This window comes from Penaeus monodon, chromosome 15, assembly GCF_015228065.2.
Source record: "Penaeus monodon isolate SGIC_2016 chromosome 15, NSTDA_Pmon_1, whole genome shotgun sequence".
NCBI lineage: Eukaryota > Metazoa > Arthropoda > Malacostraca > Decapoda > Penaeidae > Penaeus > Penaeus monodon.
Window position 1 is genome coordinate 6,280,490 of NC_051400.1, and position 380 is coordinate 6,280,869.

Genomic DNA, 380 nt, shown 5'->3' on the forward strand with positions numbered 1-380 from the left:
TCATTTATTAATATATTTTCTTACCTTCTCCTTCACAGGTATACCCGTCGCCATTATAATAACTTGGGTCATTCTCAAATCTAACTTGACAGTCGCGCACGTAAGTATCTTCGTTATAATAAACACTAAATGGGTTATTGATTGTGTTGACAGACAGGATGACGTAATGGGCTTTGTGTAATCAAATTATATATAAGAGAGGGGGGCGGGGTGACGGGAAAGGAGGGAAGGGGGTTAATATTGATATCTAATTGGGGTTGCATTTTTTTTTTGTGTGGGGGGGGGGGTTGAGGGGTGTTATTATGGAGAAACTTTAGGGTTATTGTTGTTGTGTTGATAATGAGCGTTCTATACGGAGTGTCTTGTTGGTTGATATTATT

At 38.9% G+C, this 380-nt stretch overlaps 1 protein-coding gene across 1 annotated transcript in view; it reads left to right on the forward strand.

Annotated features, from left to right (window-relative positions):
* LOC119582196 (diuretic hormone receptor-like) overlaps window positions 1–380 on the forward strand; it is a 113,840-nt gene that overhangs the window by 83,988 nt on the left and 29,472 nt on the right. Inside the window, exon 7 of the mRNA XM_037930430.1 lies at window positions 39–100. Within this exon, the coding sequence (XP_037786358.1) occupies window positions 39–100 (62 nt within the window). The remainder of the gene's footprint in view (window positions 1–38; window positions 101–380) is intronic.